The 15,948-nt window shown below is 46.6% G+C and overlaps 1 protein-coding gene across 1 annotated transcript in view; it reads right to left on the minus strand.

Moving 5' to 3' along the window:
- PCGF3 (polycomb group ring finger 3) overlaps positions 1–15,948 on the minus strand; it is a 695,750-nt gene that overhangs the window by 102,244 nt on the left and 577,558 nt on the right. Inside the window, exons 4-6 of the mRNA XM_069630597.1 lie at positions 13,861–13,916; positions 12,129–12,239; positions 1,200–1,288 (exon numbers count right to left, since the gene is read on the minus strand). Of these exons, the coding sequence (XP_069486698.1) occupies positions 1,200–1,288; positions 12,129–12,239; positions 13,861–13,916 (256 nt within the window). The remainder of the gene's footprint in view (positions 1–1,199; positions 1,289–12,128; positions 12,240–13,860; positions 13,917–15,948) is intronic.

A 15,948-nucleotide genomic window follows, 5' to 3' on the forward strand; every position in this document is an offset into this window, starting at 1 on the left:
TCTCATAGCAATCCTAGAGCAATCTGGGTAAGAAAAAAAACGGATCTCCGAGGAATGAGTAGTGGCTGCCCTAGATAGGACTAGTTAGGTCTATTTCCGAGATATATTTTCATCAACCATCCAATCACAATCCAGGAAGGTACAAAAAGCTTCTGGCGACCAGCTAAGTAAGCTTGCCTGAAAAGCCACCAAACACTAATTCACTCCCACAGGGCGTGTATTGGGCTCGCCTGGAGCAGGACACGAGGGTCAGTTTCAACAACTTTAGAGCGTTGCCACAGAGAGGGATGGGCAAAAACAAAATGGCCTGGAACAGTGCTTCAAAAAATACATTAGTACCCCAATGGCTACCATACCGATACATTGGGCTGCAAATGTAGTAGTACTGGCTGCACCCCTGGTGAAGCTTACATTAAATTACAGTTGCCACTAACCTATTCAACACCACTGTAGCTTAACAGGGTCAATCTGGGCCCAAAATGGGGTGCATAAAAAGCATCCATGTCCTAGGAGCCACATAGGCTGCAATAGGACAGTACACAAACAAAAATCAGAAAACCAAGAGGAAAATGCAACAAAAAAGGGGGGGTCCCACAAAAGCAACACCTTCCAGTGGACAATTTCAAAAGTGCATATCTGGTGACAGAAATTGAGGACAAACTGGTAAGCAAACGAAAAAGCAGCATTTAAATGAAAAGATGAAAATGAATTGAGGATGTTGCAGTGTTGCTGGGCAATGTAAACGGGACAAGGTACGAGGGCTCCGTGGAGGTACAGGGCAGAAATGGGTCAAAACATACACACGATAAATGTGGCAATACGTTCTGGCTGCTGATTCCCTGCAGGTGCTCTACTGCTAAAGTTAATGAAGCCGCAAATGAAAAACATGTGAGCTTAATCAAAACAGCAACATCACAGGGCTTAAGTTTATCTGGAAATAGCCCGACGAGGGTAAAATAGTACACGAGGAGAGGTTACCGATAGAAGAAACCAACAGTTTCAGCCATCGACGAGTTTGCTAAACTAAGAAGACCCATCTGACTGCAGGCCAGAACATTCTGCAGCTAAAATCACATTCTCACAGTGAATACCCAGCAGACTGCCACTACTGCAGGGAGCGACACATGTAAGCGCCACGGACGCTGTCGCAATGCATGTAGAATGCGATGCGATGGGATGGGATGCAGCTAGACATGTACCTGTTCGTCCGTTCGATGGTAGTCGTGATCATCTTCTTGCTTTTCTTCCGTCGTTTCTTTTTGTGTGTTTTCTTCTGGCTTCGTTTCACCTGCAATGGGGATAGATCAGACTCTTAACCAGGTAGTAAAGTAGATCAAACATTCCCAAAATGGGAACCACAAAAGCTCGATCACTGCTTGATCAAATGCACATAATGTCCCCAGGTTTGCAAAAAGCCATTTACAAATGCCTCGAGCTTGAAATGTTTTACTATCCCTCCTCCACTCCTTCTCCCTACTGCCCACGCAAACACACTTACAAAGCGGGCGTCGCGAGGCAGGAGGAACAGGACTCTGCACACACGAAGTGCAGCGCCACAGCTTTATTCTCAGTAGAAGTAGGTTCAGATATTGGAGTAAAATTGAAGTGTAAAACAAACCAGGATGGTCTACATTGCTGCAAAGGATCCCAGTATGTCTGGAAATGGCCTTTAGATCTTTCGCAGTCTCCAGGTACTCAGTTTCTCCGAATGCAAAGCCATGAACACAGAGTACCTAGCAGCAGGATCTCAGGCTTTGAGTCATCCCCATCAATTGTACATGCGCAGGTGGTGAAATTATGCACAGAATCTGCCTAATATCCAGCAACTGCGATAAAGATCCTCTCACCCCCCCCCCCCCACAGAGCGACCAGGACGAGAAGAATCTTCTGTTCCATAAAACAAGCGCTTGACCTGCAGATAAAAGTGATAAAGGACATAGCATCCCTAGAAGCGAGGGATGGCAGTGAGGAGCGTTTAGTGTGCTCCGAGAGCCGGAGTAGTTGAAGATCTCGCATGAGGGGGCAGTGATAAGTTAATATGCAAAGCACCAGCTGTGCTGGAAGCTCTCAGCAAGACCTGGTGGAGGGATGGCAGCAGTACTTGGATGCTAGGGGTTTTGCTGACCACAACTCTACAACCAATTGCTACGTCAATAGTCTTTTACAATCACCAGAGCAGTTTCAGACAGCCCATGCTTGTCCTTTGAGTGTCACACTGTGACCCCACCAAGCCTATCCAGATCTTAGTCTGCTGGAGGAAAACAAACTACGCAAGAACAGTATAAGAGGATGGGAAATAAAAGCATCCGTAAGTGTTATGATACATTTGGTGGTGTTTAAGTTCATGCACAGTGTAAATGTTGGATGTATGAGGGTCTTCAAGACCATGAACTGCCAATACTGGAAGTTTGAGGGTTGTTGAGGCATCACCTTATATTGTACCCATTTCAAACACCAGAGTGCTTATTCTGGGACTGCTTAGCTTGCGACCAAAAGCAGCTTAGTCAAGGATGTGGTTTGTATAAAAGGTGAAAGTTGTTTGAAACGGAAGTGAAGGGTACTGAGTGATCAAAACGATAAAGCGTGCCTGGCATCTACATCAAAAAGTTATTAGTATAAAGCTTGTTCATTGTCCTCTCATGCTCGAGTTTCAGCTCCCAGTGTGAGTGTGGTGCCTTACTTGCGAGTGGGCTATCAAGGTATAGTGCTATACACCCACTTATAGTGAGAACATCTACCCTGAGCACACTCTGCCGCCCGTGGTTCATTAGAATGTGTGATGACAGAAGTGGATGCGAGACAAACAGATAGACGGGTCAGATGTCGGCCGTCCTGTTTGCAGCGACAGTCTGGCATCCTTGTGTCCACAATTCTAATGACGTATGTCTTTGGCTCCAGGGTTTATCAGGCTTCCACAACATCAAAGTGTGTTGAATGCGTGTAAACGATAGCAGGAGAGTAAACACTTAGGCCACAAACGGCTAAATTATACAAGTAGGAAATCTGGGAGGAACTACAGGCACTTTTAAATGAGAACGTTTTGAACTGCGCCTCATCTGGGAGCAAAGCCCTGGACTGGACTTCCTAGGAGCTTTAGAGAACTGCTAGGAACTTCATGCAGATGGTTTCATTGGTGTGGGAGGCATAATTCCACTTAGGCTCAAGCTGGGCTCTTCTGGAAGTTCATCAGCAAATTGCAGCCTTGTATACCCTTTCTCAACCTGGGCTGCAATTACCCTTTTCTATTAAATGGAAGGAAGTCTGGGTATCTTAAGTCCAACAGGGGTGTACAGTCTGCTTACCAGCTTACACATTCAAGTGTACTTCTGGCGTTATAGCCCTTTTCATGAACTGAGTACCGCTCACGTGTATTTTTTCATTTGGGTGTTTTGTTGAGTGCTACCTGCCACCTTAAGGCTGCTTCCAAGCACTCGACAAACGTGAAATGACCTAACTTGACAAGTTAACCAGCTAGTATAACAAAACTGGCATGTCACAAACAAGAAAATAAAGTGGTGAATAAATAAATTAAAATAAATGTAAACCAGCAGCAGGGGAGTGGATAGGGGGGCCTGGCTCGCAGCACCGTTGATGCAGACTCTCTGCTGATGGTCTCAGGGACGTATTTTCACCAAAATGCCAGGGGTAGTGGAAGTGACATCACACAACCATTGACCTCTGATGACATCACAGGCAGTGATGTCATTTGACTGCCACACCCCCCTCCCTCCCCAAAGTGACATCACAGGAAGCAATGGAACACAGCCTTTCACCCTTTGACAAAACAGGGAGTGGCATCACATAGCCTTGTTTTTAAGTACACTTCGAAAAATATGGTTACAATATCACTGTAAAGTGATATACATTTATGCAAGAATATATCACCATATGCATCATTAATATCAGCGCTTATAGGCCCATATTACCCAATTACTGTGAATGCAAGCAGACATCCAAGGCCAAATGATAATACAATTACGCTTAAGTGCTTCATATAGAAACCATTTGCATAAAATATCACCCAACCTGTGTTGGCACTCATCTATCAACCTCATCAGGATGAAAGGCTGAGTTAACCTTGCCAGGAGTACAACCTGCAGATCACACATTGTAGCAGCAAGCGTGCAACCCACTGAGCTAACTTACCAGTTATAGCTCTCAGAAAAACAACCACTCCAGAAACAAAGCCACCTGCTGCTGGCTACAGCCCAGCAGCCTCGGTTTAATAAAAAAAAAATAATTAAAAAAAAATAATAAAAAAAAAAAAATTTTTTTAGGGGTTGCAAGGAAGACCACAAGGGTACCATGGCGACCCCTAAATGACGTCCGTGGATGGCCTCGGTGTAAGGAATACATGCTGATTCCCACTGAGATCCAGCGCAGACTTGCAGCAATGGTGATCGGAACTAGTGAGGCGTAGTTCTCCAGCTGTTGGGGAGCGGGGCTGCCCAGATTCCGGAGTATACAACAAGGCCCGCTGCCCTACAGCCGTGTCAGCAAGTTTCCAAGATGGCGCTGCAGCACTTAGTCGAGTACTGCTGGGACGCCCAAGCATAAACTGCCGTGAAGCAGGCTGATTGTCGGTCGGAAGTGGATACGGATCCGAAGCAGACCAGTAACCGCCCACTCATCTTTCGCCACCGGACTGTGTAGCAGTGGACCTGAAGCGTCAGGTGGGAGAGACACACCCCTCTCTTTGCGCGATGCATGTCTAAACACCCTAAGACCCAAAAGAATGCAGACATTGCCAATGTTGCTTCCGGCGGATAAAAGGAAAGAAACTAGACCTGGCAAAGTCTCCACCTCGGGCTCTGGAGGGCCACGCAGGGCAACTAGCCACTAAAGAAGACATTAAATCCTTCAAATTCAATAGCTGCATGGCTGAGATCTCCACCAAATTAGACTGCACCGATCAGAGAGTGGTAGAAATGCAACAAAGACTGGGGGACACAGAAATAAGTCAGGGACCACGCAACCACGCTGCTGGAGGTTCAACAGAAAATCCGATCTTTGGACAGAACCGAGATCCTGGAGTATAAACAAGAGGACATGGAGAACAGGGTCTGAAGAAATAATCTGCGGATCAGAGGAGTGCCCTCATCAGTCCAAGACCAAGCCCTGAGTGAGTATATAGGGGGTCTTTTCCAATCTCTTGCCACATATCGACAAATCAATGCTTTTACTGGACTGCAATCAGATTGCGTACCTGTAGGTGGCTCGCTTCAGAGTACCCTCAGAATATGATCACTCGGGTCCAATTCTATAAAACTAAGCAAGAGATCTTGGTGGTGGGTCATACCCAGGATGAGCAGACTTTCCAGGGCTCTCCCCTACACGTTTTCCAGGACGTAGCGACCGCCACAATTCAAAAAACGCAGCGCTCTCTGGCCACTAACTCTATTCTTACGTGACCAGAAGATCAAGTACCGCTGGCTATTTCCCACTTCCGTACAATTTACATTCAAGGGCGTTTCCTGAACGATAACCTGCCTGGAGGAATGCGGAAGGGATCTTGAACACCACTTCACCAAACAAGGGGGTTGGGGGATGACTCTCAGCCATGCACTCCCGTGGGAGCAGAGAGCCTCCCACCAAAGACGCGATGCTCCGCCTGGTCAAGAGTCCAGACGGTTTGCAATCCTGGGAACCAACCTCCACACACCTGATCCAGGGATGTACTGCCACTAAAGGTGTCTCCTGTTCTCCTATTGGTATTTAAAGTTACGGCAGCTGGCACAGAGGAAGCACCCATCAATTCAGTGCTTACGATGGGCTTCATGCAGCCTGCAGTGGGATGTCACCTGAAGGCCGTTGGGGTGTCTTGCCTCATGTTTTTGGCAACCTTAAGTTTTTGGGTTATTTTTTGGGGCTCTTTTTTTGTTTGTTCAGTTAAAGCCTTGGTTGGAGCATTAGGTCAGAAATCTTATCCTGGATGGCGTCTGAAATCCAACTAAGCCCCTTCCCCCGCTATGGAGGACGACAACAGGGGATTTCCTGCAGTACCTCACCAGAACTTGAGCTTTGTTTTGCTAAATGCAAAAGGTCTGAACGCTCCAGTAAAACCGAAATCTATCCTGAGGCGGCTGAGGGATTTGGAGGGATCAGTGATTCTCTTACAAGAAACCCATCTTCTCCCAGTGGACTACATTCACCTTTGGAGCCGAGACTTCCCCAAACAGTTCCTGGCCTCAGACGGGGCTAAAGCAGTGGGGTGGGAGGGAAGGTCTGCCAAGGGGCACGAATTAGAAGAATTGGACACCACATGAGAAACCTGGAGGCTGATATATTGGAGTGAAAGGTATGCTGTTGGGACAATTCTACTCTCTAATCTCAATCTACATCCCTAATGAGGGGCAGGAACATTTCTTTAGGGAGCTAGAGACGTCCATCCTTCCCTTTCTGTAGTGCCAGATTGTTATTGGGGGGAGACTTTAATGGTGTCCCTGAACCCCAACAAGAATAAAATGCATGCCTCCTCTTCCAAAGATTTCAGAATCGCCCTGAGCATTCTTTACTTTTTCAAATCCCTAGGTGTGGTGGACCATTGGAGAGTATTCCATCCAGAAGAGCAGGACTTTACTTTTTTCTCCCAGGTCCATCACTCCTCCTGCCGTATACATCTGATTTTGGCGTCTCCCCAGTTTATGCCATTTATTGGCAAGGTGGCTATTGCCCCAAGGTTTCTCTCCGTCCATGCCCCAGTCCTCCTGCAAGTTAGAGTTTGGGATCCTGTCCCACCTTCCAGGCCGCAATGGCAATTATATGACCCAATTTTAAATATGGCCCTGAGGGATGAGGTAGTGAAAGCATACAGACTAGTTCTGGGAGAACCACACTGAACTGACGTCCCCAGCTACGACATGGGACGCTATGAAAGCAATTATCAGGGGAGTCTTTATAGCCCATACATCAGCGTATCACAAATGGAAAAAACAGACCAGAGTCCAACTTGAACCGCACATATACTGGAGATTGAGGGTAAATACAAGAGAGGTTGGTCCCCTAAACTCCACTTAGCCCTTCGCATTGCCCGAAACAAACTAGAGGCCCTATATGCCAAAGAGACAGCCCAGTCCCTGTTGATTGCCAAACAGGAATACTATGCCAAAGGCAATAAAGCCAACCAATTCTTGGCGAGAAAATTAGCCCAAACCAGAAAACGCAGCACTATTACAGGCCTTAAGGATTTTGCAAGGGATAACAATACGGGGAACAGACTAAACTACAATTAGCGAAAGCCCACCTGTTGGACATGTCAGCACCGGTTCGATCCCCCACGCACCAAAAAAGGTACATTGAGGGAGCCACTCCGCCACGCCTGTCCCGGGACAACTGAGGCGTTAGAGGCCCCAATTCTGCAGGAAGAGGTGGAGGTGGTAATTCGATCCTTGAGGTCCAGAGCTCTGGGCCCGACGGATTCTCGCCAAAATGTTATAAACCCTTTAGTAGCCAATTTCTCTCTCCTTTGACATTTCTCTTTAACTCCTTCAGAGAAGTGGGTAGTGTGACTCTCTCTATGCAAACCTCCACCAAGATATTACTATTAAAACCCAGAAAAGATCAGAAGGATTGTGCCTCTTATAGGCCAATCTCCCTGTTAAACATTGACGCAAATATTTACACAAAAGTAATGGCGAGTCGCTTGCCCCCACTGCTCCCAACACTGATCGATGCAGACCGAACAGGATGTGTTCTGGGAAGAACGATGGGGGATAACATTAGGCAAGCCTTGAACTGGATAGAGACTACCACCATGAATCAAGGCAAATTAACCCTTTTAACTCTAGCTGCCACTAAATCGTTTGACGAGGTGGACTGGTCTTATAAGCACTTGACTCTGAAGGCTTTTCACTTTGGGCTCTGTTTTAGAAGGATGATCTCAGCCAACTATAGCTCCCCAAATACTTTACACCAGGTAAACCGGGAACAATCATCCCTGATCCCGCCCCTCACATGCGGAACATGACAGGGCTGCCCCCTCGCATGCCTTGTGTTTGCCTTAATCATGGAGCTGCTGGCAGAGTGTATACGCAGTAACTTGGCAATCCAAGGGGTTATGGTTCGGGGCTCTTCCCACAGGTATCCCTATATGCTGATGTGTTCCTGTCTAAAATATTCAGCCTTCCCTCCAAGCAGCCCTTCAAGAGCTCAGATCCTTTGATCAAGTAGCAGGTTTCGAAATAAATTAGGCAATGTCTGTGGCATTGGGGGTGGGACTGTCTTCATAGGATGTCTCATCTTTTCAATCCCTCTGTCCAATCTGCTACAATACCAAATCTGTTGAATATCAGGAAGGTTCGGATCACGGCTTCCACAAAAGACTGCATTACAGCTAACTCCCCCGCCCCATTTAAAACACTAGAAAATGACAGAGAAATGGGCGAGTCTAGAGATTTCCTGGATTGGCCGAATCACGGCAGACAAAATTAATTTACTCACTCGCCTCCTTTATCTTAGTTCATCCCTCCCAGTGGAAATCCCAAAAAAATGTATTGGACCGCCTTCAACGTAAAATCCTGGGACTTATCTGGCGGGGCAAGAAGTCTAGGATCTCTAAAAGGGTTAGGATCGGAGGTTCCGAGTTGTGGGGGAGGGGTTTGGGGGTGCCTGTTTTACACAAATATGCAGAGTCGGCACAAATATCGCACCTCCTAACATGGATGTCCCTTTCTCCCCCACCAAAATGGGCTGAGACTGAACAGTCCAAACTCTCTCGCCCTTCGTTTTCTACCCTTCATCCCTCACACTCTACGAAAACAATGGCAGAATCTGCTCTCATCAACAAAGGTTACTCTTAAGTCTTGGGATGAGGCCTTGAAACAGAAAAAGATTCCTAGAGGCATGGGCCCACTATCTCCGATCGTCCGCAACCCTGCCTTCTCCCCTGGCATGCATCAAGAAGCTTTTAGGAGCTGGAGAATCGGTGGTCTTCAAACATTAGCCCAGCTATTCAAAGAACACCAACCAGGTACGTTTTAGGAAAATGACATTTCAACTCTCAGTCAAGATTTTCATATGCTCGGCTATGCCACTGGATCACACCCAGAGACCAGACTAAAAGCTGCACAAACTGAGTCCGATTGAATTAACTGCCCTGAATGGCCCAGGGCCGAGCAGGGTCTCCAAACTATATAAACTCCTGAGGGAGCATTTGCTAGCTACTCATCCAGCTTACATGTGCCGCTGGGAAGCGGACTTGGGCCACCGGCTGGAAGACCAATCGTGGCTAGATATTTGGGCCAGAAGTCACTGGTCCTCCAGATGCATAACCAACAACGAATGTGCCTTAAAACTCATTTCATTGGTATTACCCCCCCAGCATAGATACACCACTTCCGATGTGCCCCGAAATTCTTCTATTGGGGGCCCCAAGGGAGGAGATATCTCCTAAATCTGGAGTGCGGGAAAAAAGACTAACACATCTGCTATTCGCCGCATGCATTACGATCGCCTGCCGCTCATCTGTAGAGGGGCCAGAGCTCTCCCTATGATGGATTAAAGTATGGGATGTGGTGGTGAAGGTTACGGCTGCAAAAGAGGAAAAGATCCACCAATTTCTGACCATATGGGCTCCCTTAATGGACTACAATGTTAGATACCCAGCGTTGACATTCAAACCCTGCCTGGCGAGACTATCTGCACTCGGGTAAAACAGATTCAACTCCCAGTAGCTATGCGGGGAGTGGAGGTTGTTTCATTTTGGTTTTTATCCATCCAGTTAGGCGCAAATAGAACTACCTATGTTTAATACCTTAACTTCTATGTAATGGCCTCTCTGTAATGTATCTCTCGTCTTTTTCATGCTTCCAACTGATTAATAAAATTCGGTTTAAAAAAAATGTAAACAAAAAATGAGCAAAACACAAAAATTCAAATTCGGTGGAAAGATCGCAGTTGGCTTGGAAGAATTTAAAAACCACCACAAGGATGGAGTAGGGTTAGGTTCTGATTCAGTGAGGAAAGAAGTGGAAGTTCAAATAGTGTGTAGGGAGGGGGCCCCCCACCCCCCCCCCCATCTAAAATAAAAATGCAAAAATGCCATGCAGATGCCAAAGGACACCCATTTGAGTGTGACCCCCCCAAGTGGTCTACGAAGCTGACCAAGTCGGGTGTCAGCAGAGAGGCAAGCACGGGCTTGCAAACAAGCTCTCAGTAGAGGCAAGTGAGTGGAGCGGACAGGATACAGTGGTTTCCCACAGTGCTCCCGCACGGAGAAAGTGAGTTGTGAAGAAAGCCTTGGACATAGCACATGGGGAGATGGAGAGAAAGGATAGTAACGCCAAGAGAGGTTTGAGGAGTTGAAGAGGTGGAACATTGGCCATGAAGAGGGCACCGATCGAGAAGGAGGAAACTGGGAATTGATTGAGGGTGAACCCGATTAGAGTATTGCATTAGAGGATTTGTGGTTTAAAACCTCCAACGAACACAGTGGTGCAGACTAACCAAGTGAACATAGAAGGAAAGAGATGACTCCTGACCCAGGATCCACTGTCATTGACTTGGTAAGTACTTTGCGCCAAGCACATGAGGAAATGAGCATACTTTTTTTTTTTTTTTTAAGACAATCCTGGACAGGGAGAATACTGTTCGAATTTGGCCCCATCAGTACTGGAGAACTCGCCCAGGAGCAGCAGATGGGAGTGACTTTTCAGAGTGACCCAGGCCAGGGTCAGTAGGTCTTCAGGAGCAGCGTGGACAGACTTAAGGTTCCAGCCAGCCCTTCTCTGTGATGAGATGGCCAAACAGGTTGGCAAGGTTCCAACAGGGATGCCAGCAAAGTTTCCAGTAACGAGGCAGGAAAGGGACACAGCAAATGTAAAGCTGCAGTTCACTTTCTGTCAAATACAGCCACCATGAGGACTTCAACCTTCAAACATAAATTGAGGGAGAGCAAGGCTTTAGACTGGTTAGACCAACAAGTTCAGCGAACAAAGGTACCTGGTTCAAATCTTGGAGTCAAATTGAAGGTGGCGGTCGGAAACTCAGTGGATGACTGGGACCATGCTCATCACAGCAGCAGTCCTCTAGCAGGACTCTTGTGGTCGAGCTCAAATGTCGCAAGATCCTCTACGTTTAGATTTCAGGCTGGAGCAGCAACCCCTCCCAACATATGGAAGGGAAATGCAACAAACAGAAGGAGGGTGTCCAATCAGGACCAGCCGGTCACTTCACAGTCTGCCAATCAACAAGGCATACTCTGGCAGAAGTGTGGATGGTGATCAGACCGTTCCCAAATCCAAGTTCAATCCAGTTCACACTCCCAAAGCCCCGACCGGCAGTTCTCAGTTGCATAGCCACGAAAGTGTATGCTCATAATGCTCTGACTTGGATATTTCCGACCTGAGAAGGAGGATGGCCAACAAAAAAGATGGCCTAAAGCGCAGGACTTGTAGAACGGGGAACCGCCATTTTGAGGGTCTGGTAATCAAAAGCTAGATTTTTTTTTTTTTTTTTTTTTTAAACGTGCAAGACTGCACCAATGAAAAGATGGAATACACTTAACTGCCACCAGCTTGTAGATTACGCATTACAAAAGTAACATATGACAAAGAAAAATAAAAAGGGACACAAACTGTCCCTACAGCCCTACACTGAAGGGGTCTTGTGCTACACCGTACATATAAAGGAATAAAAAAATGGGTAGCCACATTTGCTGCACTGTTCGGTATAGGGACTAACCAGTGTACCCAATCGAAATGAGACAGGCAGGTGAGCAAGGCAAAAAGGGCCTCACTGACCACCCAAAAAAATCAGTCCTAATCCAGACAGAAAGCAGATATGCGGGGGACCCCATTGAAAGTAAATGGAGGAAACTTACAAAAAAAATTTCTAACACATGGCATTTACTCCCAGACTACAGCTTTCTCAATGCGTTCATAGACATCATTCCAAGACAACCTTACGCTTCAAGTATGGTGATCAATACACGCAAGACAACCATCAGCTAGGTCCAGGCCATGATGCCCTGCAATGTTAAGGGACACATGTTCTGTGATCAGCTAGAGTCTATTTGCCAAGGACGGTTTCAAACATGTTCAGTGCACTATTGCAGTCCTCAAGTAAAAGAAACGATTCTAACATTGTAATTGCCATCACCTTTTTAGCCAGAGTCTTCAGCTGGGACTCACCATTTCGATGCGTTTCTATGTGCAGTTTGGCTGTGCAGGCCTCCCATTTGATATCACCAGGTACTTCCATGCCAAGCTTGTGATAGAACTCCCTCTGTTTTCGCATTTCGGCTGCAGAAAAACAATGTGCAGTTCATTAAAAGTGGTCTGTAGTTTCGGTTTGCCTCATTGTTGACACTTATCAGGTCTTGCATATAAAGCTTGATTTTTTTTTTTTTTTTTATTTAATTGAAGGAAGTTTGGAAAAATACGCGAGACATGTATACCTTCAATACAAAGAAAATGGGTTGCAAAATGTGCCTGGTAACAGCTGCAGGAACTGGTTAGGGTATGTGCAACGTTAATAGTAAGCAGTGGGATCATTCCGCCGATTAGACTTTAGTCGAACTCAAACCTTCCTTCCCCAGCACCTAAAGTCCAGCCCAGTACTATAGTTCTCAGCTTAAATTCGCGCTCTGCTCTTGGGAAGGCCTCCCACATTCAAGGAAGTCAGGAGGCTATAAGTGGCGATTCTTGCAAGCCAATGACGAACAACTATCCCTGGGAATAAAGCGAGAAGTTTTGTTTTCAGGCATACATGCATGGCTACGAAGGTGCATCAATGATACTGGTTTAGTGAATGTCATGGAGAAACAGCTTCAGTAGCCCAAGCATGCAGAACGACCATTTCAGATATTGTTTATCCGCAATTCTTTATACCCCCCTCACATGGAAAAACGATCCAGTGCTGGACCGTGAAAAAGAAAAAAAAAAAAAAAAAGGGGACCAGGGGTTGTTTCTTCTCCAAAAGAGCTAGTGTAATTGGACGGATGCCCACTGTAAACGGGGACAGACGCAAGGTGTGACTTCTACCAGAGGAGCACCCTGCCACCCACCCTCTAGCTTGTAAGAGCCCCTTCCTCAAGTGTATCAGTATACGTCTACACAAGTAAAGGAAGTGTCCCTCAGCCCAGTCTACTATGCTTGCCTCGCCTTTTTTGACTTTGATGAGGCTTAAGCACAGCTTCGGGTGTATTTGAAAGCAGACTGTTGTCTCCGTCTAGTTTGGTGCTCCGCCATGTCACTAGCTATGGTTTGGATGAAATTATGAACTGCCTCAAATCGCAATGAGCAAGAATTCTAGACATCTGTCCTCATTCAAAGGCATGACTTCTCTTTCATTCAATAACAAAAAGGATGTGTGTAGAGAGTGCAGCTGTGACATGTTGCGCGTTCCTATGTGGTGGTAATAACCGCAGCTTGACTCGTAGGCACAAGGACTATGTTGCTCAAGACAGGAGAACAAATGTGATTTGGGAGATTCTTAAACTCCGCGTGTTATCAGGCAAAGTGTTAGCCAAGAGCTAAAAGAGCACCTCCTACCATGCGGCTATAAGAAAAAACTAGGCTTGAACAAGGGATTGAAGTTCGAAGGAGGACACTTAAGCGCAATATGGACAGGGCACTGTGAATACAGACTCCATGAAAGCATTCAGAGCAAATTTGATTTTGTAGTCGGGCTTCATGAGAAGCAAAGATGATGAGCAAGAGGCACATAGGAAGTTGGGTGTTCCGGAATAATAACCTGCATCAGCATGAATCCCCTTAACACTAAGAAGCCTGCTTCATCCTCCACAGCCATTCCTTTTCCTGCTTACGGTCAATATGTTTATGCTTAAAAGATAAACTGGGCAAAAGCCGCCATCTACAATACCCATAGGTATGATTGAGACCAACCATGTGAAGGACTTACCTTCTTGTAGACCCGGTACAAGTTTGTAAACAATATCTTGCATTGTTCGGTCATGACTGTTGAGAAAAATAAGTTAGGTTAGCAACCTTGACATTTTGGAACTAAGTTGCATCCAGATTTAAAATCACAGGGCTCCGTTTTATTATACTTTGTAAAACAAGTTGCAAATGTCCATCTATTAATAAGCAATTCATGATGCAGCAATACATGTAAAATCCTGAGACAAACAGAACTCTTACGAGTGAAACAGCATTCTAGCCATTGGTCATGGTTACAAATATCAGGAATGTGTACATACTGAACTAGAATGTAGCTCGGAGACCAGAAGACGGAACACGTGTGCTGCTCCAGCCAAGCATCGTGCCTCACCGCAGACTGTCACGCGAAATCTAGGAACGTGCATGAAGGATGGCAAGCACGCCTTATGTGTCATTGTGATTTTATTTCAGTTACTTGATGTAACATGGAGTCAGATGTAATGAGCAGTGGAGCACTTTATAGAAAGCATTAAAGACGAAGCACCTAAAACAGGGGTCTATAGTACAGGGTGGTGCCTGGGGTCCAGTTCAGACGGAAGTACAGGCACACACGCGAGGTGAAGGGGATGAACACTACTAGAAAGCCAACATTCTGCACCTTTGTTTTTCACAGGTCTACATTAAACATCAATTTCGTGTACATGAAAGAATGTTGTATGCCCAAAAGAAAAATAGGAGAAGTGCCACAGGTGGGATTATAAACCTAGTTTCCATGCTCAAAGGTTAGAAATGTAGCAACCAGAAATCTACCTCTTATGTCATCTACACAAATCCAAAAACTCAAAGAAATATGCATAACCCATCAAAGTCCTAACAAATCTTTGCTGCGGCAAATGATCAAGGTGGTCGCTGTGATGCTGGAAATGCATTGGAGGGACAGGGCCTCCGTATCCTTGTCCTTTACTGTTTTTTATCGTGTGTTCTATTGTGTTTTCCGCGCAGGAGTTCATGTGGGACTCCTGGCGGTGCAGCTCTCTTTGGTTTGGTGAACGGACCCATGGGATACCCTTATGGCACCCATGGGTAGGGGTACAACCCTGTGCCCCTAGTGTATTTTTTTGGGCACCTGTGTGTGACCCACAGAGCAGGGTACGGGGTGGTGGCAGCTCCGTGCTGAAATGACTGGTGCCCTGAGCGTCCTCCATTTTGGGATGCCCAGGCCCTGTCATTGGAATCGGTAGATTCCAGATGGAGACAAAATGGCCCCCCATGGCCTCTTGCCTTCCATCACCTGTTACCCTGATCTTCCCGAAGTCCCGGGAAGCCCTGCCTCTGTCCCTTCCCCCTGACAAGGCTGTTGAATGGAAGTTCCGTATATGGTAGTGTGGGGAAGTGCCAACCAGACTGGCTGGAGCCTTCTCAACGACTGTATGTTGTGGGTACACCTGTGGGTGGGACCTGGGTGAATGGAGTGTGTGACGAAATATACATTCTATGTTGTGGCTGTCTAGTATCTGGTGGTTGACACAATGGTTGAGACAGCCCTGCCCGAAATCGGTATGAATGCAGCTTGGAGTGGTGAATGGTTCGGTACTTGTCCCAATACACATAACTTGAGTGTCTGGAGAGAAGTGAATGGCCTGAATACCTCGTGTGCCCGATTGGCTGCCTGCATGAATGCCCGTAGTCATGATTGGATGCTTGAGTAATGAATGGGAGATCAACAGTATATCTGGGGACCTCTCACTGCTAGGAATCGTGTCCAGAAGCTGAAGTCCACTACGACGAGTAACTGGAGTGAAGCTTAACCTTGAGCCCAGCTGGACGAGAAGAATTGCTGTTGCTCTCCTTTGCAATCGGAAAGCTGCTGTGCTTCAAGGACTGACCCAGAGAGGACCTAGTAAGGCACCCTCTTCCCGAGCTACGAGGGACCATCGTGCACAGCTGATCTTTGCCTAAGCTCCCTGGTAGACAGACCTTCGACAGGCTGCCGACCCGATACGGGGACTGCTGCAGAACTCCAAGGAGAAGCGCCCGGACTGTTGTCCGTCACTGTCGACCGTCGTCGCCGACTGGAGCCGCCGTGCTCCCGTTGCCTAAGAACTTAATT

The sequence above is a fragment of the Ambystoma mexicanum genome, chromosome 6q, assembly GCF_040938575.1.
Source record: "Ambystoma mexicanum isolate Mex_15411 chromosome 6q, UKY_AmexF1_1, whole genome shotgun sequence".
Lineage (NCBI taxonomy): Eukaryota > Metazoa > Chordata > Amphibia > Caudata > Ambystomatidae > Ambystoma > Ambystoma mexicanum.